Raw genomic sequence first — 24,330 nt, 5'->3', positions numbered from 1 at the left:
GCGAAATGCTAGAGGCCCGTGTACCAGTATTGAGATGCACGCTAAAGAACCCCAGATGGTCGAAATTTGCGGCCTCCATTACGGCGTCCCTCATAATCATATCGTAGTTTTGGGACGTAAAACCCGAAGACATATTATTATTATTATTATTATTATTATTATTATTATTATTATTATTATTATTATTATTATTATTATTATTATTATTATTATCATCATCATCATCATCATCAGGCAAATGCTGACTTCGCGTTTGCTGCTAAGGCGTTGTGAGGGATTCCACTCCAGAGTTTTTGTTTTTTTTAAGCCTCCTTGGTGCGACCCAACGGCGCCACAACAAGGTTCACACAAGCACTCAGCGTAACCCTGCTTCGAGGCAAAAAAACGGCTTGCGGTTACAGAGCTGGATACATTGTTAAGCGGTCGGCCGACCCGACTGTCCTGCCTGTTTAGCACACCTCATCAATCTTATTAGGATGGACTAACCTGCGTAGGGCCAGCTGAACTGACTGTGACCCATTGCGAGACGCGGCCTGACGCAGTATTTACCCACGGATTCAACACGCTTTTGTTTAGTTGTGCAAACGCCATCGATAAGGTCGACATTCGGTATCGGCATTGCTGTGGTTTGTTGCAGTTATCTTTGCGAATTGTGATAATTCGGTTTAGGATGTAATATTCGCACTTTAACTGTCTTTGCGCTTCAGACTTCCTTATTCATACACCATGTGCCCAGCAACCGCGAATGTGCTCGCTGTTGGTCTGCAGGCTTCTGGCGACCCAACCTTCTTGAGGCCACTCGAGCCCCTTCCGGTGCGAAGTGTTTACCGTCGTGACGGCGACAAAGGAGTTGCAAACATTGCCGTGCGCACTTGGCGTTATCGCTTCTTTTGTGGTTACCGTCGGGTGCCCCGTTCAACCTCCGCTTCCGCGTCAGCATCGCGCGAGCAGCGTGTTACCTTTGCTGCATGTACGACTGCAAGTATTCTGCTCCGCGGGCACTCGAAAGGCCACAGTATCCTTCGACCTGAGAGGAAAAGGCTGCCATCCACCCGCTTCCAGCACAAGGAAAGCCCTGCAGATTTCTCAGAAACAAAGCTTGCCAGTTGACGAAAAATTCTTCATCCTGATGCAGGATTCGAACTCGGGACCAACGCCATTGCTGGGCGGTCGCTCTATCATCTGTGCTAACCGAGAAGCTATAGCCCAGAGATCTCAAACTCAACTCAGGCAGGGGTTTGCACAGTAACGCAATTTAGTCCCTTAATGGCCGGGGCAGCGAACTAGGCAGGAGCGAAAAAAAAAAGGGGGGGGGGTAACTACAAATTGTCAGCAAACGTTGCCATTTGGAAGAAAGCCTTACCCATATCTTATGTACGGGTCATTTCCGAAGGAGATCTGGCACCGGGTTGCCAACAACATGTCCATACCGATCTCCACAGTGACTTAAATCTGGACACCGATTCTGCAATATTGTTTTTGTTTCACGGTTACGTTTCACATGGGGTGCCTCACGAAAACAATGCTTTAGACCAGCCATGCCTGTGTTAGCTCACGAACATACCTATTGAGAAAACAAAAAAAAAAAAAGATGTGGGGCGAAGAGAGTCATGCGCGGGCCGCGGGCCGCTTGTTTGAGACCCCCGCTGTAGCCGATCGCGACGCGAGGACGCATTAATCGACAGCTCCACGGTTATGCAAGGGTGCTCAACACGGAAAATTCGTTCTGCTGAATCCCGCAGGATGGAGTAAAGTTCATGAAAGTTCTTTTTCCTCTCGGTCTAACCCACTACATGCAGTGTCTGTCCGCCGCGTTTCTACAATGGTCACAGTGCCCGGCTGCTGACCCCCCGAAGTTTGCGGATTTGATTCCGGCCGTGGCGGTTGCATTTCGATGGAGGCGAAATGCCAGAGGTCTGTGTACTGTGCGATGTCAGTGCACGTTGAGGAGCACCAGATGGTCGAAATTTCCGGAGCCCTCATTACAGCGTGCCTCATAATAATATCGTGATTTTGGCGCGTGAAACCCGAGGAATTATGACCTTCCGATTATTACACTACCTATGCTGATATCGCTCACAAAAGTTCATTTTTCTATATTTTCTAGAAACAGTGTTATTGCTTGGGAGTACCGATATCGATTAGTATAGCATTAACTAATACAGATAGCTGCGACCGAACTAGCTGTGCTAGTCCCAACTTCAGTTTTCAGATCTTTGGAAACTCGTGAAGGCTCTATTAATGCACGAAGTAGTTTACAGTGTATGCTTTACGGAAATAGGAGGCATGTTGACTTGTCAACGTTGCTTTTTAAAAGCTCTCTTTGAGAGCGCTGTCGCCGTGCAGTCAGCAGTCGACAAAGCGCGACGTCCTGCGTCGTCATCTGGACAGCAGCTGTGCTTCCTTTCCGTATTTATTTCTTCCTTTCCGTAGCATATAAAGAATGAGAAAGAGAGAAAGAAATGCAGAAAGAGAAAAAGAGAGAATCAAAGAAAGAGAAATAAGGAAATAGAGAGATAGAAAAAGGATTGAAAAAAAGAAATGAAGCAAGCGAGAAACAGAGAGAGACAGAGAGTGAGACAAAGAAAGAAATAGAAAGAAAAAAAAGCGAGAGAAAGAAAGAGAAATAAACAGAGACAAGAAAGACAGAAGAGGCAGAGAGATGAGAGAAAAAGAAAGAGAGGGAGAAAGAAGGAGAAAACTAAAGAGAAACAAAGAAGGCCGCCCAGCTCTATAGAGAAGTATAGAGAAATAGGTTGCCCAGCGAGAGGCGACGGGCTCGTGCTTCGCTGTGTCAAGCTTAGCGCGACTTAGTGCAGACAACCCGCATTTCTTTTTTTAATTTTATTTCTTTCCGCTTCTATGGGAAAACGACACGCTAGATGCCCGCAGCATCACTTTAAAGTGCAGAGAGTTTTAGTTTGCCCGTAAGCTCCCTTAGAGTTTGCGGATCACCTGGTTATCGGGGGCCGTGGAGGGCGACAGCGAAACTGATAGGGACATCTTGTGGCGTTTCGTTTTGGTGATAAAAAGGAAAATCATAAAAGCAGTGCTGGTTAATGATTGCCTCGTTAAAGACGAGCTTTACGCCAGCAGTGAAATAGAACATACGTATAAGTAGCCGTAGTATATTAGCTGCGCGTGTTACGAGCGTCATTGCTGCCATGTACTCCTCCGGTGACTCGGTAAACTGCAAAAGCTAATAAATTTGCAGACAAACTAAATCTCTCTAACACCTTCTCGCGCTTGCTCGGCCAGCTTTTTCTCGCCGTACGTTTGATAAATGCGCGAATGTTGATGACATGTATACAGTCGTGAGCAGTATGAGGGGGAACATCGAATTCCTGTTTAATCAACGATTACTTTTAATTTACGGATAGGAATGTTAAGTATCTAGTTGCGAGATATACATTTCCGCTTGAGCGTTCAGTGTTACGAACAATTTAGTGCTTGCCAGCTGCGTTTAGCCGCTATGGCATTTGAAAGGCAATTTCAGTGTTCCCTTTCATATTGCTCACGACTGTACCTCTCACAGCAGTCAACTAGGTCTGTCGAAGTGGGTCCGTTGGAGTTTTCTCATTGCAATTCTCGTATCGGATGAGCGAGAGTGAAGAAGCGCAGCCTAGCATCGCGTCTGCGGCTGTGCAGACAGTGCAGCTGAAAGTTGATAGTATACAGGTGAAATTGAGTGGTTTCACTTGCCCAACCAAGGTGTTTTCTGTAAACTATCTGTAAGCGGCATTCGATATGAACTATGCGAGGCTGATAATTGCTGCTTTAACGTGCGCGTAAATGTAAGCATGAGAGTATTTTCGCATACCCCCCCCCCCCCCCCCCCCATGCGGCGGCTGCGGCCGGGAGTCGAACCCGCGTCCACTTTCTTAGCAGCGCAACAGTTTAGCCGTGAAGTTATATGCCACGGCTGGTAAGCTTACGGGACGGTACTTATCGCGCCATATAGTTTGTGTATTCCCGCATTGCACGTATACGAGCGCTGCCGTTTATTGTGAGTTTTTGCGCACGACACGTATGTAACGAGGCTTAACTTGAACTGTCTCCCCCCTTCTTTTTTTCGCTACATATACGCCCGCCACTTTGCCCTATGGGGCAAGGTAAGCGTCTCAGCCGCTATTAAGTGTTACCACCCGTTCCACCCACTGTAGTCTAGAGAGATCTTCGCGAGGGAAAGCTTCTGTTATCTTTCGCTTTCCTCAACCTCTTGACCTGGCGAAGGCTGCCGTTCTGTGCAACTCTGTTTCGCAGAAGAACCTTGCGTAATCTGGAAGACCCACATGTAGTGACATTGGGAAGCATTCGACTCTTTATCACAGCGCCGGACAGGGGCCGCACTCCGATTTGGAAGAAGTATCCGTTGAAAGGTCTCGCAACTTATACGCGGCAACACTTGTGGAAGATGTCTCACATTAGAGTGCTTTGTCTCGAAAAGAGACTGTTCTTAAAGCCGTATTGTGTTATATGCTCCTTCATGTGACCCGATAAGCGGCGTTCGGATAAGCGAGCATTCGCAGTCAACGCCATCGACTTTATGCACGCGCTCGGCTGTTTATCGGGATTCGTGGGCTTTGATATACGGGTACAATTGTCGTTTGAGCAACGTGTTCTTGGTGCGAACTTTGAATAAGTATTGTCCACACGTATCTGCGTATTCGCTCTCGCGTCCTGTTCAGCGATGCACTTTCCGCGCCAGCCAACGAGGCGCTATTGTCACCGAATTGCCGTTTATCTTCGTGGGCGTTTCTTTTTCAAAACAGCCACGTGACATGCGAGGCCATATCGAGTCTGGAATATGTGCACTTAAGAAGCGAACCTATTTAGAAACGGTATTATAAACGGTGCTTCACTGCTGCGACCTTGTCTAAAAAATGCAACGTTGTTTTGCTGCCGGTCGCAACACTCCAAAAAACAATCAACTGCTGCGACGTTCGACGACATCTTCGTATCTCGCGTTTATCGCCACAACAAATGCTTACCGACGTGCTTGTCGGACAATGAAAACAATAAACTAATCATTGTGGTATAACCGTATAGTTTCGTATACAATACTTATACTAGAGGGAGCTGTGTCGCTGCGATCGTTAAGCCACCAGGAGAATGAAGGGTAATAGTACATGAATTTGCCTAGTCTTCTTGCTTGCGGGTTTTAACGCACATTTGTTTATTGTTGTGTTTTGGCTTTCATTTCGGATAAAGCAATGACTCGCGTGGAACCTCGTGAGCTGATCTGAAGTGGTCAGCCTAAAAGAGTCAAGGTGGTGAAGTGGGATAGCTGAACTTTTGCTGAACTTCGTCTTGCGACAAAGCGGCTGCAAGGCCGCGTTCGCATGAGACATGGAATGTTCTCACCTTAATAAACGCCGCAGATGTTCTTGATTGTCCCAATGTTAGGCGATAGGTCTGTAGCGAATGCCCTTCTTTTGTCAAATAAATGGCAATATGTTCCTCTCGTCCCCATGATGGTTTCAAGTGTCGTTATACACCGTTGACTCCCATATGCTTCTTAGCCACTTCCCTTGTTTTCTGAGATATCATGCATGTAGACGTCGCAGCCGCGTTTAGCAGTGAGCTGTCTGGCCTTTAAAGTCGGTTAGCGCTTCAGATAGGGCTCGTTATCAAAAGATGAGAAACTGGCGCATGCAAACAATCTTTACGAGCTCTGTCTTCGAGACCTTGTCTGTAGGAGTACCGTGAATGGTGCTCCTACAGATACAAACACTCTTGTACGACGCACGTCAGTGCGAGGTCGTTGTCGTTTCCAGGGCATACCTGTAATCACTTCACATGGTATAGCCCCGTAGGCTTGAGTTGTGTCTTGATGCTAAGAGCTAGAACAATAGCTGCCTCCTGTTTCTCGTTGGCATATATATCACGAGCGAGCGCCTAATATTGTTTGGCTACGTTGTCCTCAGACGAGGTCGGCAGTGCAAGTATTGCTCTGAAGCGTCGAAGAAATGGCACGCATTTTGCGTAAGTACGGGCGACACTTGTATGGGCAACTGCACAGCACACGGTCTGATAAACGACGGAGTTGTGTTGGTACCAAGTTTCATGTGCTGGCGTGTTCTGTGCTTATAATGCGACATGGGGTCGCTTTTGCAGGCGTATGTATGTATGTATGTATGTATGTATGTATGTATGTATGTATGTATGTATGTATGTATGTATGTATGTATGTATGTATGTGTATGTATGTATGTGTGTGTGTATGTATGTATGTATGTATGTATGTATGTATGTATGTAATGTAATGTAATGTATGTGTAGAACGCATCTGACCGACGTTTTTTACGCTTGTACCAGCTCCGCGCCGTCGAAAACGAGCAAGTTTGTGTGGAGCGCGCATACTCTTCTCATGGCGCGCGCTTTGAGCGCCGGCGTTCAAAATTTCTGAAGACCCCTTCTGCAGAAACACTCCCACACACGGGTCGATCACCTTCTCTTGCCAGGAAAAATACTAGTGGCGGTGTCTGCAGCTTATCATGCGCAACCAATCTCGTCCGTAAAAACAATGCCCGTTCTTGTGTGCATGTTGTGCCCGAAGGCAATGTTTGCGCACACTTCTGTTGCAGCTGCGTTTTGGGAGTGATCATTGCTGGCGCTTTTGTCGTGATGGTCGGGGGAGGCTTAGTTTGGACTTTGAGGAGAGGGCACTTCAAAGCCCGCACAAAAGCTCGATTTTTACATTTCTGTTTGTGCTGTTTATGCTTTCTTTTTTCATGTCGCGCGGTCGGTAAATAAAGTTTGCGATGACGGCGATTCACCCTGTGTAATGGAATTGCTCTGAGGGTGAACAAAGTAAAATGCTCGATAGTTGAGCCGCACTTGTGTTTGGGCAAGATAGTGTGATGTATACTTAAACTTATACCGGTAGTACAGAACTGCTCAACAGAACACCGTAGTCATGTACGTACGAGTGTGTGCCTCCTTACGCACGTAATCAGTTCGACATCGTTTCGAAAAGTCGACGACCGCGACGTCTAGCGGATGTTTACGTCCTTCCGTGAGAGTTCACTTCGTGCGGAAGCGGTTTTCCGGGCGACAGGAATCGCCCTTACCCGAAGAAACTTCCGCGTCCGGCTTTGAGGTGTCTTGTGGGCCTTTCGCAGATGAATTTATGCCGAATGCGAAATGCCCGTGTCGTTTCGTTGCGCATTACCTTCTCAATATCAGCGTCCTGACATCGGTCGATTCATATTTTTTTGTCGCATCCTCTCTTAAAGTTATTGGCGTTCCTAGCCACGTGCATGCGGCTTCGGATTCGTATAAAAATATCTACATGTTCTTTGCGTTGTGGAAAATAATGTCGCATGTGGCTGCTCCCAGACCCTAGTAGCGTTGAAGCATCTTCACAAAGTTGAAGCAACTTTCTCAATGTGGCCGCAACGTTGATGCTAATCACAGCTGTCAACGGTTCCGTTACTACCTGCCGCTGTGTATACCTGTAATGGTTAAGATGCAGCGACTGTAATAATAATAATAATAATAATAATAATAATAATAATAATAATAATAATAATAATAATAATAATAATAATAATAATAATAATAATAATAATAATAATAATAATAATAATAATAATAATAATAATAAAGAAACACTTGTATACTTATATTTAGCGGCTTGTTGAAGAACTCCAGGTGACCAAGATTAATTCGGAATCCCCACTTACGCGGTACATGCTTCGCAATCGTGTCGTGGTTTTTCGTATACCTGAAACCACGGACTTTAATTTCGTTTTGATAACGGCTCTGCATTTCGTTATAAAGCAGACAACTCCCATGCAATGAAAGACTTACTTTACTTGTCGCCACGCCACAGGCGCCGGTTTCATTTTGACGCGACAGTGGGCGTCGCGTGGAAATGCGTGTCTCGCGTAACGTCATACCGAGTATGAGTACACTGTAGCCCTTATCCCGTAGTCTAGCTATGACAAAATAACCGCTAGAAAAACGAGAGACATACCGGATTTCCCCACGGCTGTACGTCTGAGCGAGCGAAAGGGTTGCCACTGTGGCAACCCTTGTACGCCACTGTGGCAACAAAGTGTTGGACTTTCGCGGCGTTTCCTGGTGAAATTTTACAGGAAAGTGTCGAAACGCGGAATTTCTCTCGCGACAGCTACACCACTTGGAGAAACACATAACGCAATCGGGCTTGCGCCGATTTGTCCCTTTTGTGATCATTCCATTGTTTTGCTGCCACGTGACAACTCGTATCCTTGTCATCCGTCACAACAACCAACCGCACCTATCGCTAAGCTTTGTTTGGTAAACACATCGGCCGCATATTTTGTGCTTTCGGGCTCGTATACGAGCTGATGCGAACTCCGCTAATATTTAGCGTCCATTTCCATTAAGAACTAATTAAAGTTAATTAAATTATCCTGTTTAACATGCCAAAACTACAATGTGTGGATGAGGCAGACACCGTAGGGGGCAGGTTTTGGATAAAATGAGAACACCTGGGATTATTTAAAGTGTCCCTAAATCTTCAGTATACATAGGTCTCTTTCTCTCTCTCTCTTTCTTTCTCCCATTTTGCCCTTACCGGAATGCGGCGGCCGTGACCATGCAGAAATTGAACCTCACCTTTTTGAGCTTATAGCAGCTAAGCAACCACCAAGGGTCCATCAAATCCTATAATTTAATGGCCAAATGAATGCGACTTTCCTTTGAGAGCACTTATGAGAGAGTATACGGATATCGGCAGCAGGACTTTATTGGGCAATTATTTCACTTCGTTAATCGTTCGACCAAACATACCTCCACTTTTTAAAGGACCCTTAAACAACTTCTGAAAATACACAGAACGAACGCGTCACTCTCTCCTGGCGTTTTTTCGGCACAATTCGTGACGCCAGCGGTTCGTTCGCGTGACGTCATAAGCAAATAAGCTCTTTATTGGTCCGTATACGAAGGATATCAGTTGTGAAGTGTCTCCTATATCATGCTTTGTCATGCAGTGGCACGCCCGTTCTGCCTGGTCTCGCATGACTATCGCGCAGGATCAACTAATTTCGCTTCGTTTTGTGCTGCGCAAGCGGAGATAACAGCCTGTAGCCGAAAAGCGCGAAGTCCTGATATAGGCTCAGCGCTTAGTGCTGACATTGTCCACGTGTTTCACGAATAAATAAGTGGCGAGCAGGATACAGCGCCTGTAGGAAGGGGTAGCGAAGGCGAGAAGGGAACCACTCTCTCGTCTTAGAACTCGGAGCGGTTTAGGCGCCCTTTAAGAAATCAATCTATCTGCATGGTTTCATCTGCGCTGTCTTACCTTTCAGTACGACATCGAGAATGCTTAGCGCTCAGCAGTCTTTCGCGGCCGAAACCGTGTTTCAGCACTGCAGCGAGGCCGCATGCTCGAGGCGTTTTTTTGCTTATGGCGACAGCGGCCTTGACGGCGTATCGATACAAGGCACGTGACTTGCATAGCTTTTTCGAGCCTGTGTATATATATACCGACGGCCGTGTGCGCTTTTTTTTTTCTCGCCGTTTTCCTCCAACGTGCCGCGCGGCTTGCGTTATTACGACAAACCACTGGATGCGCTTTCCCGTTGCACGCCACTGTTCAGAAAGCGGCGCACATGTCACGCAATCGTATGGAAGGCTTCGAACGACGGAATCAATTGCGCTTTCTTTTCGAATATGCAAATTTGTATGGCGACTTCAAAGAAGTGAGAAAAAAGTAGTTACGATAATAAAACCTACAGGAGGAGGGCGTGTATAGTTTCGAGGAAAGTCATTTTGTCGAAGCTGAGCACGTTTAACGACCGCCAACGAAGCGCGCTTTATTTCGCTTTATTTATCTTTGCGATGCCTTAAGCCGCGTGCTCACCATAAGCAAACGCAATTTCGCGAGATCTTCGTTTTAGGAATGCATATGTGCTCAGGGTCGTTCTATATCTGGTCGCGCACCTCTTTACGCCGCATATTCTGACGACGGCCTTTCGGAAACTTTTTCAGCTGATTTGGGATTTTGTAGCGCGTTGCTAACACATGCATACTTAACAAGGCCCAAGTGAGTGATGCTTTTTGCCAGTTCGTGATGCACACACCGCGCTTTTTGGGAATGCGTACGTCGTTGTAACTTCCAGATCCTTGTGCGATGCAAACGAAGCATCCGAAATACGCCCGTGTGGTGTACGCTCTTGTCTCGCCCCAACTGACGGCGAGTGCTGCGGCGGAGCTTTTCAGGCTGAGCTGCAAAGCTGCAGCCAAAGCACCGGCACGCCGTGTGTGCAGCAGCAGGTATAGGAGCGACAGACGCGTGGGTAAACTTCCGTCCCTGGCTAATTGCCCCCACGTTGTCGCCCGGGCCGTGGCGCCTCGTCGCCGTCGATAGCGCGACGTCGTGCTTAGACAAAAGCCTTTTGTTTCCTTTTCGGCTCGAGACTGCGCGCCGAGTCGCGTGCGTTGCGCGTATACGAAGAGGAGCCTCCGATATGCGCGGCTGTTGTGCCGGAGACAGAGTAAACACGCCAGGTTTGCTGCAGAAAGGTGACCTGCATGCCCCCTTCCTTGATAGGGCGCGCGCGTCCAACTCTGTCGCGCCGCGCTGCCACGCGAAGGGTTTTCGCGCGGTGTACACCCGCCCCCACCCCCCTTTCTCCGCTGCCCTCTCTACTCCGTTAAATCACGTCCCACGTGACCACAACAAGAGAAGCCATTATCCAGCGCGCACAAGTTTGCGCGTCCAACCCTGGTGCAGTGAACGATCGACGAATGAGTGCGCTACAGCGGTGCACTGCAGAATGGTTGGCATACCCGTCGGTGCCATAGCGCCGAGCATATTTGAGTCCATCAAGCACAGATCCAACGCACCTCCGACGATATACCGGTGAGCCTCTCGAAAGCTAATGTGACTTGCGTTGGTGAAAGCGACCTCGGTTTCGTGCCCTGCGCGCCCTTTCCGCACTACAGACCCTGGAATATTGTTCTAAGTCATCGCTCGCGTTGTCTGTTTCTTTCTTTCTTCTGTCTGTCGCCTGCGCTACAGATGTAGTTGTATATGCAGCAAACAGTGCGGTTATGCAGTGTATTCGATCCTTGGCTCAGCGTTTGTGTTCGCTACGAAAGAAGGGCATCGAAAGGTCGGTCTCGCAGTCTCGCACGTCGTGCTGTCGGGCCTCCCTTCAACCCTAGCTTTTATATTTATTTTGCGCGACGCGGTCCTAACAGTTCAGCTGGTAGACGCCCACGATTCTTTCAAACACTGCAGTTGGGAAAATTTCGTTTTGCTCGTACTGGATGCGTGCGTCGTACATCTTCGCATGTTTGGCTGAAAAGACCGTTACGTACCCGATCGCTTAAGTGTGCGGTTTCATATATAGCAACTCGGATAGCGATGATCATCCCCTCACTGGCATCGTTCGCGTGGCCATTTAGGGACGCAAAGGCAAGCACGACCTGGAGGCCGAACTAGACTGTGTTCTCTTCGGTGCGCACGCGCACCTTGTTCCCAGGATTCTCCCGTAGATCGTCGATGACATCAGGACGTATTGTCGTTATCACTTCCACGAAGACAATCCTCGGATACGGTGTATTCTGATGCTTCAGAACGATAGAAGGTCATGCATAATCGAGGTGGTTTCAAGCGGCTATTCCGTTAACCGATCCCTGATTCTGTGCCGCTGATGGCATCGATTGCCCCACATGTGAACTCGCGTGCCTTCCTCCTTGGCTTCGTGCTTAGGAAATCGTCTTCGCGGGGAGACTCGAAATTGCATTAGACTATCTGGCACACCTACGCTTTCTACCATTTGTCTATCACGTGGAGTGGTGATCGCGTGCCACATTGCAGGCAATCACGATCTTGGTTAAGGCCTCTAGGAGTCCTATCCTTCCTTGTGTGCGTGGGTGTGGGAACCGGTGCAGCTGTGCTCTAGCAAAGACATATCCCGTGGCAGCGGCGGCGGCTTTCCCACTACAATGCATCGCGTGTCTTCGATGCTTGCTGCGTGCTGCTGAGATGTGAGCACGCCAGTGATGTTGCAGGACGAACAAAGAAGCGCGCGCGCGTGTTGCTGTGTACCCCAGAGTGAGAAGGAAGTGCACTCGTTCCGGAGCAGTGCACTCACTTCTGAGCGCGACATTGGTTGTGCGCACAGTTCGGTGTGTCTCCAGGCTTGTGATGGTTGTTCTGACATTGTTATGCGCTGTAAGTGGCAAGCTTATATATGCGCTCGAAGCTGGCAGGCGTCCTTCCGGATATTTCGTCTTACTGCCATTTGCGCAGTTAAATGCGCTACGCCCCTCTGAATGGTTGAGTTATCTCGCTGTATGTACAAGTTGCTCTTCGCCGTGATCGTAAACCTGCAGCTTTTTTTTTTTTTTTTTACAGTGAAAGCTGTTATGAGATCACAAGGGCCGTTTTTAGCGCCGTAGTTGTCCGCCGCCGGTGTCCGTAACCACTATCGCGCGAAATAAGAAAAAAAAAAACGAAATAAGAAAAATTATCTAGGATGTAACGAGGTTCAAACCTAAGCCCTCTGCGTGGGAGCCCAGTATTCTACTTGAAAGCCATGCCGGTGCTTGAAACTGATTTTTAAAAAGACCCTATACAGACTTCATGTCTCGAAGGAACCACATTAACATATGTAATGTAGCGTGGTAGAAGAGTAAAATAACAACCAGGCTTCACACAACGCGAATGCTGTAACCAGGCGTCACACAATGCGTATTGCGCAGCGAGTGGGTTGTTGAATGCTTCCAACCCATTACAAACGGCTCTGCCATAATTCTTCATCGTCATCAGCCACAGCATCAACAAAGTGTCCATAATGCCTTACAGGTGTTTAGCGGGTACCACGGTTATCCGCAGAATGGCGAACAATTGCATAGTGGCTGCTTCCCTACTTCACAAAAATTATGATTTATAGCGTAGTGCGTTCCTCGCGAGTGCACTTCTACAGGTTGCCAATAAAGCCCATAAGGGCCCCACGATTAATTTCCTCAGCGTCTCAATAAAGTTCTTTCCCTCTTACTCTTCTCACGTTAAGGTATGTTATATAGCGTGGTGGGAGAGTGAAAAAACGACCGGGCGTCACACAATGCGAATTACGTAACTAGTGGGTCGTTTAAAGCTTCCAACCCATTACGAAGGACTCAGACATAATTCTTCTGCGTCATCAACCGTCGCATCAAAAAAGTGCACATAATGCCTTACAGATGGTACCTCGCTTCTCCGCAGAATGACGAATAATGTTGTGGTTGGTGCTTCCCAACTTCACAAAAGTTATGATTTGTGGCGTAGTGGGTACGTTGCTAGTGTACTTGTATTAGTAGCCCCTAGAGAGTTTACAACGGGCTCTAGAAATGCCGCTCTTCCAGCTTTCGCTGTGTCTGTGCTGCGCTTTCCGTGCAGGCCTGGCGATTTTTTTTTCTCCTGCTTAATCGCTATAGCCTTAGTTACCCAATACTTTTACTTTACCAATACTTTAAGTGCATAAGAAAGAACCTGAAGCGATGTATCGCTTTAGTAATTGTCTCGGTCCTGTGTGATTCGCATATTTGGATGCTTCGATTCGTGCGCCTCACATATAGACGTTTTTTAAAATATTTTAAGAAAAGGTAGAATTTACAGTAAACTAATTGTCATTAATCTGTTAGTAGTGCAACAATGACTTCATATGCTGTCTGCGGAATGGCGTTGTAACTCAGAATTAGTGGCGATGCTATGAAAGTGCGGGGTACGAGAAAGGTTTTACTGCAGCAGAAAGTCTGCAGTTGCGCAGCGCGGCGTATCGTAAACGGCTGCAGAGCTCAGGCAGCTGTGCTTTGCATTTGTAATGTTTCGTGCTCGTAAGTTATGGCTGTGCTAGATTAAAAAACCGTATGCTGTCGAGGGTTTAAGTTCGTTCTCTGCGGTTAAACAGCAAAATCCGCCATGTTAGCCGCGTGACAGTACATTTTGTTTCCGAATATTGAGTTTAAGCGTGTGTACGAGCGTACCGTCAGTTACCAGCGTAACTGGAAAATGTGAAATGTACTGCGTTTGCGATTCCACAGTGCAGTCACTGCATGTGTACAGCTCCCCGCCGTTGATTGACTGATGAGAAACTATTCTAATTAGAAAAAGTATTTGCAAACCGCGGTATCATGTTCTTGCCTCTTGGCCGATGCATTATAGATAAATGATATCCTGAAACCATGGCTCTTGGTTTCTTCTTATGGACTGAAAAATATTCACTGACCTCGCCTTTACACGTCGGCTGCCTATTTGCGCTGTATTCACGCCGTGTATCTATAGATTGACAGCTTACACGTGACGTCATCGACTCAGTCTCTTAACGTATTGGTACTCCAACATGGCTGCTTTGATTGGGTGAAGGCAGCGTCAATCACGTGGCAATTAAGCTGCTTCAATGTGATAACGACGCCGCCGGAACGTTTTTGGCTTCTGTGCATGAACGTTTTTGGCCTCTACACTCATTAGTGTAGTTCTAATGTCTTCACCTCTTGGGCGTAAGATCGTATCGTTGATAAAGACAAATGGCCAAGTGAGACATATTTCGGTGGGCACCAGGCGTTCAAAATTATTACGTAACGCTCATCGACGGCTTTTCTTATCCAGTGTTGCCTGAAGTCGCTATCGCCTACAGTACTTTCTTGCAGGCATAAAAGCAAGGGCGCCGTGTCTCGCGCAGAAGTGAAATTCGAAGAACCGATAGACTGCAGTTCCTCGATCCGATTCCATAGAAGCCAACCAGTGTTCTGCGAAGCGAACTGGGTCGTCTTGCGTCGTTTGACATCGATGAAAGATGTTTATACCCACCCAAGAGGTCTCTGATTAGCCGTTGGCGAATATCACGAAATCGCCACTCGTAGATAACGGTACCCTGCTCTGCTGGACACGAGTTGGCAGGCTGTGTCGGTTTGCTTGACCTTTGGCTTCAGCGAATATAAAGAAAACGAGGGTGCGGGACAAATAAGCTGATGCCACGCGTGCCTAAGAGCTCCGTGTTAGCTTGTTCTGTGCGTGGTCTGCAGTTCGACAAATGGTGTGAGTGTAGCCTGGAACACCGGGACTTCTCTCTTTTTCTCTGTGTGTGTGTGTGTGTGTGTGTGTGTGTGTGTGTGTGTGTGTGTGTTCGTGTGTGTGTGCGTGTGTGTGTTCGTGTGTTCGTGTGTGTGTGCGCGTGTGTGTGTTCGCAAACATGTTCATTCTGACAGTGAGCGCATTGCGAGACCAACTGTACATTCGTAGTTGCCATTTGTGTGGCTGCCCCCGTCATTGCTCATGGTGATTCTGGCGAGCGACGCAGCTTCTGTGATTACTACTTTCGCGGCTGTATGCAGAAAGTTCGTTGAGTGTGATTGCGCACAAAAAAAAGGAAGACACAGACAAAAGCGAAAGAAAAGATCTTCAGTGCGTTCTTCCCTCTTGTTCGTGTATTTTTTGTTGCGCAATTATACTCAAGTAATGCCAACTTGCCCAGAATGCTGATATAGTCAGCCCTTTCTTCGCTGAAGATTCATGACGTTTAATGTCCGAAGCAAGTACTGTATCCATGAGAGTGGAATATGGAGGGGGGCTCCGGATTAACTTGGATCAGTTGTCGTTCGCCAACGCGCACCTGCATCTTAAGCAGATGAGCGTTTTCGCATTTCGCTTGTGTATGGGCGGGGCCGCCTAGGACGGCTAATTGATCAGTGCTGAGAATTGGGTTCGTTGCTGCATCATTATGACATACGTCTTTTCTTTTGGTACAGCGTAAGCAGTAAGTACATGGACACAGAAAAAGACACGCACACAGATCCCTAACGAGCCCTGCATTGAGGAACCTGATCTTTGCGGGCCGCACGTGGCTTTCCAAACCATCACTGCACTGATGTTAGCACGTGGTGTGTGTGTAGGACGGGCACCTGTCTTTGTTGGCCTGGTCCGTCGTCTTTTGCCGCGCCGAAATTTTGGTACTGGAGGCGCTAGCTTTGTTCTCTTCGCCCTCGTATATGTTACCGTTCATAGCTTTGTCCAAGTCGTTTTATTCCACTGTCAACGCGTACACTGCCCGGTGCGCGTGCGTTCTTGTGGCATTGCTCCAATCTTGAACGTCATGCTCGCGATCATTGCGGAGAAGCCCGCCTAACGGGCATTCGTGACAGTCTCGAGTTGCGGAGGCTCAAATACCAGCCGCTTTGCTGGGCTTGTACTCAGGGACAAAGCACCGCGTTAATGTCGCGTAATGTTGACCCATGCGAAGACACGTCACTTCTAGTAGCCACACGTCGTCTTTCTGCGCCAGCACCTCCCCTCATATCACCCTATACTGCACCTATCATCCTAACTTGCACCTATAGTCACATTGCAGCTAAATGGAATCGACCTAGAATGCAGTTATCAGCATCGATTATCTCATGTGCCGAAATTATTTGCGCGATTATCCCGCAGCTTGAAGCAGACATGCTGATAAACCGGGCGAAACTTTTTTTTTCATGATGATGATGATTTTCATTTTCTTTGAATCATGCGTCATTATTGCAGTCGACAATAACGTATTGCTTGTGCATTTCCAAACACACGTGCGCTGTTCTGGCGTCCAAGGACGCAATGATAAATCTGTTTATCCGCGCAGCCCCAAAACGCTACGGCGCACTGCAGCTGTTTTGTTGCGTGGTTCGCGTGCATATTATGGTGGCAGTATACCAGCATAGGCCATGGCTTTCTGGTTCGAGGCGTTATCGGTGTAAAGCGTTTGTGGCGCCGAATCTATATGCATGCAAAATATATTGTTTCAACCTTCTCGTGCGCGTGTTGGTATTGCACTTGCGACAATACCTGGAAAGTTATTTTTTTCTTTTTGCTTTACCGGTCGGAAAGCTTGCGAGTCGAGTTAGTCTTGTAAATTCGTGCACCGTCTCCGACAGCTCGTGCGGCGTCTGAATGTGCTGTTTCAATCTACACTGATTGCAAACCAGTGTAGTATATTTGTGTCTATCCCTGTGGAGGAAAAGTAGTGGAATTGAATGAAAGCTTCCGTACTTGATGCTCACATCACACATGCGAAAACCTCCCACGTCTTCTTTCGAAGTTCGCCCCTGCTCGATGTTATTCCAGAGACGTAGTACATGCCGCACTACATTAGAAAAAGATAGAAAGACATTTGAACATTTCGGTGCCGCAATATTGTCACTGGAAAACTCGCGAAGGTATATTGCATGCTTACGGGCGTGCACTGTGTAAGGAACCGGAGTGTATGGCTTCCGTACGCTGCTCTCGGTTTTCGGGGATCACAAGATCGATGCGTCTGCCGCCTTCCATGATGGGGATGGGATTCAGGGCTGGCCCGTGCATGAGTAAACTGCGGGATGATTCACTGTTTCGGTCATTGTGTAGCTCCACGCTTTAGTTAGAGGTAACGATTTCGTGCGAGACACCGCCACGCGAAGGCGACGACCTAAACCGTCGCGAGAGGTCGCCCACCGCCGAAAAGTCATTCGAGGGACTGCTATCAATGAAGCTGCAGCTTTCTACGCGATTCGTCGTGACTCCCCTAACTCGTTTGTTGCGGCACAGTACGTCTTCTCATGGATGCAGCACCGAAAGTTTTGCGAGCCTATCCAGGTGAGTGAGTGAGTGAGTGAGTGAGTGAGTGAGTGAGTGAGTGAGTGAGTGAGTGAGTGAGTGAGTGAGTGAGTGAGTGAGTGATTGAGTGAGTGAGTGAGTGAGTGAGTGAGTGAGTGAGTGAGTGAGTGAGTGAGTGAGTGAGTGAGTGAGTGAGTGAGTGAGTGAGTGAGTGAGTGAGTGAGTGAGTGAGTGAGTGAGTGAGTGAGTGAGTGAGTGAGTGAGTGAGTGAGTGAGTGAGTGAGTGAGTGAGTGAGTGAGTGAGTGAGTGAGTGAGTGAGTGAGTGAGTGAGTGAGTGAGTGAGTGAGTGAGTGAGTGAGTGCTCATCGTCAAAGCTCATTCAAAGCTTCAGATTATATAAGCCGTCTCTTATAGTCCAAGTATAGTGTCTGTGACGTGCATGCAATCGCTGGATCACTGTTGTGGCGCAGGCAGGATTCTCAAGCCACTCTTATAGTGCTCATTATGTGTTCTGCCTTATCCCCGACTTGGCTGTGTGTTGAGTGTAAACACTCGCCGGATGCTTTCACATAACGCATAATGTTGTCGCGGCTGGTCTAGGTGTCCTTGTGAAAACCTTGCGTGGCGTCGGTTCGATTATAGTGTATCCCAAGTCAAATGTGTTGGAAAGCTTTTAGTGCTACCGAATCTTGTTTACCGTAAAGATTGCGACAACCGAGAAAACATACACAAACAGACACACATGCACGCACGCACTCATATAAAGTTCGACTCAATGAGCAGTTCAATTTTGTTTATATTTTTGCACCTTTCCGCCCTCATATTTCTTTTTCGTGGGGTGTCGTATAAAGGCTGGTATGCAGGTTTGAATAGGTACGAATTAATTCTCAATTCATTAAACAGAGTAAACAGGACAAAAAAGTTGTGCCGAGGAACCAGTGTAACGTGATCACTAGCTCACTTAAGAATGGTGGCGGGCACAGCTCATGGCGCCCGCGATTTAATGTGGAAGTTTATTCCATTTCGTGACGATACCTGACTTCCCGAAGTCTGTCACCTTCTAAGAGTGAACGCTGGTTTTCAGCTTCGACTCATAGGCGTCGGCAACCGCGTTTCGGTGTAGATGCAGCAATGCTGATATTGATGGTTGTAGCAAAATATCTATTACGGAGCTTTTCACTCGCATGTCTCACATATTTAACAAACTTTAGTTCTTGGGAAGGAAATGATTTCTGTACATTAAATGTACACGACGACAAGTTATCCGACAAATGAGTGTCGTTAAAACCGATAATTGTACCTTATCCCGCCTAGTTGGAAAATATTTGCATTCGATGAACTATTGTTATTACATAAGTTATTCTGTCAGCGTTATTTCTTTTTCTGTTTCGGAAGTGGCCAAACATCGTTATTCAGACTAAAGGACAAAAGTCGTGACATTTATCTCGCGTTTGTTTATTCACGCTACCACTATCATAAGCAGTCTGCGAGCGGTCCGGACCCCAGGCCGGGAGCCCATGTGCACAGCCGTGGCTTTCGTCATGACTTGTAGAGACCTTTGGCTTTGTTTGCTCGTCTTTTACGTCATAGAGGCAACGTACGTCTTCCCTCCCCCTTCTTCTTCACGGCTGCCATAATGTTTTATCAGCGCGTCTATTCCGCTGTGTAGGACACCGGCGGCGGTGTCGCGTAGGCAGGTCACCGGACCCGCCTTGTGTAGCCGCCCTTACGCATTTGTTGCGTCGCTGTCGCTTCCAAAGATCAGGGACGGCGGCTTGCAAGCCCGACCCACTTCATCTATCTAATGCCACGAGTAAACAAACACCGTTAGATCCGTCTATTCAGTATTAATGGGAAGCGCATTTGCCCGGCGTAATGAGCTTCCCGTGGCGGGAACCAATTTCGTTCGCGACTGCAAAGTTGCGAACGACATCCTCTCCGCTCCTTTCTTTGATCTTGCGAAGTGGACCGTTGTTTTTTTTGCTCGGTTGAAAGCGTCGTCATCTATGTGTCCGTTGTGTACGTATGCCCATGCACGAGACGAATTTGTTGTCGCGCGGCGGAACCCACCACTTTCAGAGTACGGAAAGAAACCGAGCGCACGTGGCCGTCTCCCGAGCAACGGCCGTCGCCTTCCCTCCCTCGCTCGGCATCCCCACTTTTTCCCCTTCCTTCGCGACGTAGACCTTCCTTACTTGTTCACTGAAACTGCGCGGTGCCCTGCAAGTATGGTCTATGGAAACAGCCTCCGACGCCGTGTAAAATTTTCCCGCCGGAACATCTGGTACTTGAATTTACCAATACTCCCTTTATTCCCTATTTCGTTCTCGCCGTCCTTTCTCTGTATACGCTGGCTGTATGTTACAGCGGATGTGACTGTTAAATGGCAGTTAGAGCTTTAATGAGAGAAGGGAATTTTGAGGGCTCGTTTCTTTGATTGATACAAGCTTAATGAAAACCAACAGATAATGAAGCAAAGGAAGTTATAGGAGACGTTAATTGTACTTTTTCCAGTGTATTGTAGTAATTGTGATGTAGGTGTGAAGAAAGTAAGGTGGACGAAAAGACAACTTGCCGCCGGCAGGGACCGGACCTGTTGCAAGTTCTGTCCCTGCCGGCGGCAAGTTGTCTTTTCGTCCACTTTAGTTTCAGTTTATTGAATGTACTTGTGTGGGGGTGATTACATATAGGGAGACATATGCAAAACACATCTATATCTTCGCATCTATGTCGTAATTGCTACAATACACTTAAAACAGTACAATTAACGTCCCCTATACCTTCCTTGGCTTCATATGCTGGTTTTCATTAAGTTAGAACTTTAGTGTTTGACTCGCACGGTGTTCATTAATTTTTCTTTTTTCTTCCCCATTTCGCAGCAACGGCGTCAGCCGTCGCTCCTCTCCTTCCGCGGCGCCGTCTCCCGATGGGGCCGCTGCGGTCGTCGTCGCCGTCGGCGATGGAGGCGCCCCTAACGGCGGCGAAAACGGCTGCGGCATCGCGCTACCCGCCGACGCCGCGATGGCGGCCGCTGCCCCGCGCCGCATCGCTGCCTCCGCCGCTGAGTTGCAGCAGCCTCCTCAGCCAACGTCAGCGGCAGCCACACCGACGGAAGAGCCGGCGCCCGTCTGGTGAGTGCGCTTCGCCGTTCGGCTCCCTTTCCGTGCCATGCGGGTAAAGCCTCCCGCTCTTCGGAATCGGGGGAAAAAAAGGGGAGGTTGGGCGACAGCGCTGGTCCCGCCTCCCGGATGAATGCTGCGAAAAGGGGAGGACACACGGAAGCCGCGTTTGTTCGGAAGTTTGGGGAAATAGCGGTGCCTGTGCGTCAGCGAATGCGGGCAATCGTATGTGCGCTGGTGGCGGTTCGGGAAGCCACGTAAGCGCGTTGACAAGAACGGTGAGAATAGTCCGAAGAAAATGGCCCGAGCTCATCTGGAGTGGCCGAGCGACGGCGCGGGGTCAACATTCGCTGACCTAAAGCGGTGACGTGCGCGAGTGTTGCGTGGGCCACGTCGTCGTCATCCAGCCACCGCTGGCTCGCGTGCCTGGCCAATGCGGGCTCTACAGAGAGCGAGTCTGGCACTACGTGCGGCGGCGCATGCGGTTGCCGTGCGAGGCAACCATCGTCTCCCCATCGAGCGCATCGCGCCTTGCGCCGTATTAGCTCCCGGCGAGCACCCTGCGCGGGGCGCTTCGCTGCACCGCGCCAGTGCTCCCGGCGCACGCGTGCTCACAGTTGTCGCCACGCGCCGTTACGTGCATAGCGTTTGTGCGGAAGCGCGAGAGTTGGGTTTATCGCTTAGATGATGAGCGGGTAGGCACTTTTGTATACTCGTGTGAAACGCGGCGAGCCGAGCAAATAACTGCCTCAGATATCAGTGTGGCGAGCAATAAAGGAGCAGCGAGTGTAAGAGAGCGCGCGCGTGTTCTCGCCTCCTCAATCGCGTGGCGTGCGGCTCGCCACTACCGTATGTCCGTGGCGCTGCCGTTCATCCATTAAGCGTGGCAGAAAGGTTGGCCCGGAGCGTTGATCGTGCAGGGCACGTTAAGGCTGCCCCAGTTAACGGGACAACGACGGGTCGATCACGACGACGGTGGGTCGGCTCGATGCGTTCGGGCAGCGGAACAATTTATTTGCCCGACGTTCTCACCCGCAGCCGGCGTGCAAACCCACCGCGCACGCCAAAGTATAAAAGCCGCGTAGAGTGTTAGACTGCACAGGCCACAAAGCAACTTGTAATCTAGCTGCTCATACAGCAAACGGAAGTACCGTATTGTACCCTGCGTAATGTACCGGAAGTACTGTACCCTGCGTTCGATCTTCTTTTTATTTGTTTTATCGCGGATACTAATAGCAGCGCATTGTCATCACACAGCTGAAAACGAAACGACCCGCCGGTTAAGCGGTCGATACGTTTCCACGTGCGTTGCCTTCCTTATCTCTCAACCCATTCACCGACTGCTCTGTTGAAAATACAATGTGAGTAGGCGTGCCGCGTTTGGTTTTTGATGGTCCCGTCTCGTGTCATGCGGCCCTTATAGCGGTAAAAACGGTATCCCCTCTTCTAGCCCTGCCCCTTTCCCAGGGTAATGTTAGCCGGCGTCCTTGAGCACTGCCGAGTATCGAATGAGCGAAGCGCGGTAGCGATTTGTTCTCAATGAAACGCCTACAAAGCGTGGCGCGCGTAACTTTAAACAGAAAGCTCTTTGATCGGAGTGATCTACGGCTGTCACCGTTGTCCAAGAGTGGGCGTCGAGCGGTGTGGCCGCGCCTTTATTACAATGATTGTCAAAGCCGAAGGAAAGTGGAGGGGAGGAAGGGAGAGAGAGAGAGAAAGAAAATGGGTAATGCTGAGCAACGTCCCAAACGTCCTTATTGAGCGCATCGCCATCTTGGCACCGATCCAGATACGGCTAGCCGTCAAAACAGAGCGGCTTTCTACGAGGGCTTCGGGCACTTCAATCAATTCGAGCGACAATCTGGGTAAAGCATCTCCGGCGCGGATCCGCACGTACGTGGCCCCTTTGGAAACTGAAGTTATGGCGAGTTATTCGAGAAGGACCTTTTTTATCTCCTTCTTTTTCGAGATATAAAGTATGAATGGCGCCGCATTGGTTTCTTTATCAGCGCTTGTGCTTGCAGTTTAGCAGTGTTCCAGGAAAAAGATTGCGAAAATGTGCTTGGGGATTTCAGTATGATCGGCAAGGTCACCGCATTGTCACCTTTACTGTCTTGCTCTTGTTACCCATTTCATAATCTCACTGGGACAATTTAGTTCCTGGTGCCATTGTCTAGTGTGCGATTTATAGTAGTATAGTAAGGAAACTCAATAAAGTCGTTCAGTAATGCTTATAACCCGCAATTCGCACAAGTCTAATTTCTGGTATTTTTATCAGTTTTTTTTTTTCGATCACCTACCTGCACCCATGAAAGTGAGTGATGCAAATTTACGAGTAAATGTATGACGTAAGCTTGACTGTATGTTAAGAACCGCGCAACGAATGATAGAACGAGAAATCATTTTTATATAGAAGCACGGTGGTTGGGATTAGGAAGCAAAAGAGGGTTGACATTAAGTTTAAGAGGTAGAAATGAACTTAAGCGAGCCATATAATCCTTGGTAGAGACAAATAATAAGCTGAACTAGATATAGACAGAACAGAGAACAAACAGCAACTATGGTTTCTGAAATAGTGAAATTTGCAGCCGTGGAATGGTGTCACTAGAATGGTGGGATCGCTAAAAGAAGCGTTTGTCCTGCAGTGAAAGTTGAATAGGTTATGACGGTAAAGCTTTATCCTCCTATTTCGCAAATAGCATATGTTTATAGGATCTTTGTTGCTGGCTGAATATCTAAAATCACAGCGTGTGCGTTGTTATAAGGAAGGCCACAAGTCTGCCTCTTTGCACCGTTCTCTATGTGTACAAACGTCATATGAAGGAAACTCTTGCTTGCATCGTGTATCAAACTCGAAAATGCGGCCGTCATCCAGTCGTGTCCGTTCGCATGAGTAGTCTGATCGCAAGCGCGATCGAGTCAGAGCAGCTTCGCCTGCGTGTCGCTCAGATATTGTTGGTATATAACGTTGACGGCAATGCGGCGAATACAAAAATATAGGGACGATGGCAACGGCCTGGACTCTATTGGCGGTTACGAATGCCAGAGCGGCATAGGCCTTATATCACGAAGTAGAATCGTTTCGTTAGAACGGCTATAGCTTTTCGGAATCGTTGCAATCCAGCCATGAAACTCACTGTCCACATTAGCATAAGAGAAGCAAAACAACTAAAGATCTCTTCGCAGAAAGTGCGACTGAAAGCACTTGTGAAATAAAGTTCAGGTCTCTTTGAAGCAAAGCTACTGAAGATCTCTTCGCAGAAAGTGCGACTGAAAGCACTTGTGAAATAAAATTCAGGTCTCTGCTGAATGCACTGCGTCAGTAGCGTATGCTGCAGAACGCCATGCAGTCTTCAGCTGCATCGCGAACTGAGCTTTTGTTCTAGCAACAGGAGCCTCTTAACAGGCGCATTTAGTGAATACCCTGAGCTACCTGCAGTGCGGTATATTGTGGCGGCGTCTTGCATGTACCCGCGAAAAGATTTCTAGAATATGACGGATATCACGTGTGTCCTGCTGCTGCAATTGCTTCCGGCATTTGCAGCGACAAAAGGCTGTGACTCTCGAGATCGGCTTCCGATACTTCGAGGGAGCCATTGCTAGGAGTCGCGACTTGGACAGCAGCTATGACAGTTGTTGCCTGCAAGACTTTAGTGCACGCATTTTTT

At 48.2% G+C, this 24,330-nt stretch overlaps 1 protein-coding gene across 6 annotated transcripts in view; it reads left to right on the top strand.

The window, feature by feature from the left end:
- LOC119393406 (protein Aster-B) overlaps positions 1 to 24,330 on the top strand; it is a 108,664-nt gene that overhangs the window by 39,750 nt on the left and 44,584 nt on the right. For 3 of the 6 annotated variants that reach the window (XM_037660402.2, XM_037660401.2, XM_037660404.2), the window contains exon 2: positions 20,423 to 20,674. In XM_037660402.2, coding sequence (XP_037516330.1) covers positions 20,423 to 20,674 — 252 coding nt within the window. Of the gene's footprint in view, positions 1 to 10,711; positions 10,856 to 20,422; positions 20,675 to 24,330 lie in introns of those variants that run through there. The other 3 variants (XM_037660399.2, XM_037660398.2, XM_037660400.2) reach the window with 2 other exon arrangements.

This window comes from Rhipicephalus sanguineus, chromosome 5 (assembly GCF_013339695.2).
Source record: "Rhipicephalus sanguineus isolate Rsan-2018 chromosome 5, BIME_Rsan_1.4, whole genome shotgun sequence".
NCBI classification, from domain to species: Eukaryota; Metazoa; Arthropoda; class Arachnida; order Ixodida; family Ixodidae; genus Rhipicephalus; species Rhipicephalus sanguineus.
This window is presented reverse-complemented; position numbering and strand designations above follow the sequence as displayed.